This window comes from Pterocles gutturalis, unplaced genomic scaffold, assembly GCF_000699245.1.
Source record: "Pterocles gutturalis isolate BGI_N339 unplaced genomic scaffold, ASM69924v1 scaffold23931, whole genome shotgun sequence".
In the NCBI taxonomy this organism is placed as follows: domain Eukaryota; kingdom Metazoa; phylum Chordata; class Aves; order Pterocliformes; family Pteroclidae; genus Pterocles; species Pterocles gutturalis.
In genome coordinates, this window is record NW_010106142.1 from 47,167 (window position 1) to 48,660 (window position 1,494).

Genomic DNA, 1,494 nt, shown 5'->3' on the forward strand with positions numbered 1-1,494 from the left:
CGCCTGCTTTACACGACCACCCCAGGGGGGTAGTAGGCCACCTCCGGTGGGACGGTTGCAGCAGGGGAAGAAGGAACAATGGGGTGGACAGGCACCAAGGCGTGGAGGGCCTGCTCCTCCTGCTCGGGCTTGGTGGTGTCGGTGAAAGGGCGCGTGGTGGTGAGGGAGGGTGAGGTGATCCTCCAGAGGAGGCTCTTCAGTGCCTTGCGAAACTCCCTGCGCATGAGGCAGTAGAAGCCACCTCCGGTGGGACGGTTGCAGCAGGGGAAGAAGGAACAATGGGGTGGACAGGCACCAAGGCGTGGAGGGCCTGCTCCTCCTGCTCGGGCTTGGTGGTGTCGGTGAAAGGGCGCGTGGTGGTGAGGGAGGGTGAGGTGATCCTCCAGAGGAGGCTCTTCAGTGCCTTGCGAAACTCCCTGCGCATGAGGCAGTAGAAGACAGGGTTGAGGCAGCTGTTGGAGTGTGCCAGGCACACGCTGATGGGGAAAAGGTACACCTGGGAGAGGAAGTACTCAGTACTGAAGTGCACCACGTTGAGTTTGATGAGGATGCCCCATGTTGTGAGCGCTTGGTTAGGCAGCCAGCACAAGAAGAAAGACAACACCACAATGGACACTGACTTTGTCACTTTGGAGCGTCGCTTGGTGCTGGGACCGCTGCAGGTGCTGCCAACATGCTTGTCACTGATGAAGCGCACCAGGAGTAAGTAGCAGAGGCTGATGATGGCCAGTGGCACCACAAAGCCCAGCAGCACCTTCTGGATGTGGTACAGACCCAGCCAGAACTGGGCATTACTGCCTCGACCCTCAGGGAACTTGACGAGGCAGAGCACATCATCAAAGACAGGGGCAGTGGTGGAAAAAATGGCATGAGGCAGGGAAGCCAGGACAGCTGACAGCCAGATGAGTGCACAAAGCCACTTGGCAGAGCAGCAGCCACCCAGTGGGTCACCTCGCCGCTGATTCTTCAACACAGAGCGGTATCGAGCCACACTCATGGCAGTGAGAAAGAAGACACTGGCGTACATATTCATGGCTGTCACATATGAGACAATCTTACACATTGCCTTGCCAAAGAGCCAGTTGAAGTCCAGCGCATTCTCCACTGCCCAGAACGGCAAGGTCAGGACAAACTGGAAGTCAGTCACCGCCAAGCTGGTCACAAAGAGGTTAATGGAGGACTTTCTCCAGCCTTGTTTGCTTTTCATCAGGTAGAGCACCAGCAGGTTGCCCACCAGCCCCAGGGCGCACACCACGGAGTACACCAGCGAGATGACGATCCGCACCACATCCGAGCTGTCCCCTTGCATCCCGTCGGCTCTCTCCACGTTCATGTTCTTGAGGAGCTGCAGGAAAGACATGTTGCTCCTGTTGCCCATCTGGGCGCCCTCCAGTAAACCCTGCGGCGCGTCCCAGGACTCCCAGTCGGCTCCTTCCTTCATGCCGGCGGCTGGCGAGCAGGCACCGCGCTCGCAGGGCTCGCCCATCCCATGCT

The 1,494-nt window shown here is 58.7% G+C and overlaps 1 protein-coding gene across 1 annotated transcript in view; it reads right to left on the reverse strand.

Moving 5' to 3' along the window:
* The window catches only part of RXFP3 (relaxin/insulin-like family peptide receptor 3), a 10,257-nt gene extending 8,769 nt beyond the window's left edge, over window positions 1-1,488 (reverse strand). The window contains exons 1-2 of the mRNA XM_010087694.1: window positions 260-1,488; window positions 15-41 (exon numbers count right to left, since the gene is read on the reverse strand). Coding sequence (XP_010085996.1) covers window positions 15-41; window positions 260-1,486 — 1,254 coding nt within the window. The 5' untranslated portion in view covers window positions 1,487-1,488. The remainder of the gene's footprint in view (window positions 1-14; window positions 42-259) is intronic.
* Between the last annotated feature and the right edge of the window lie 6 nt (window positions 1,489-1,494).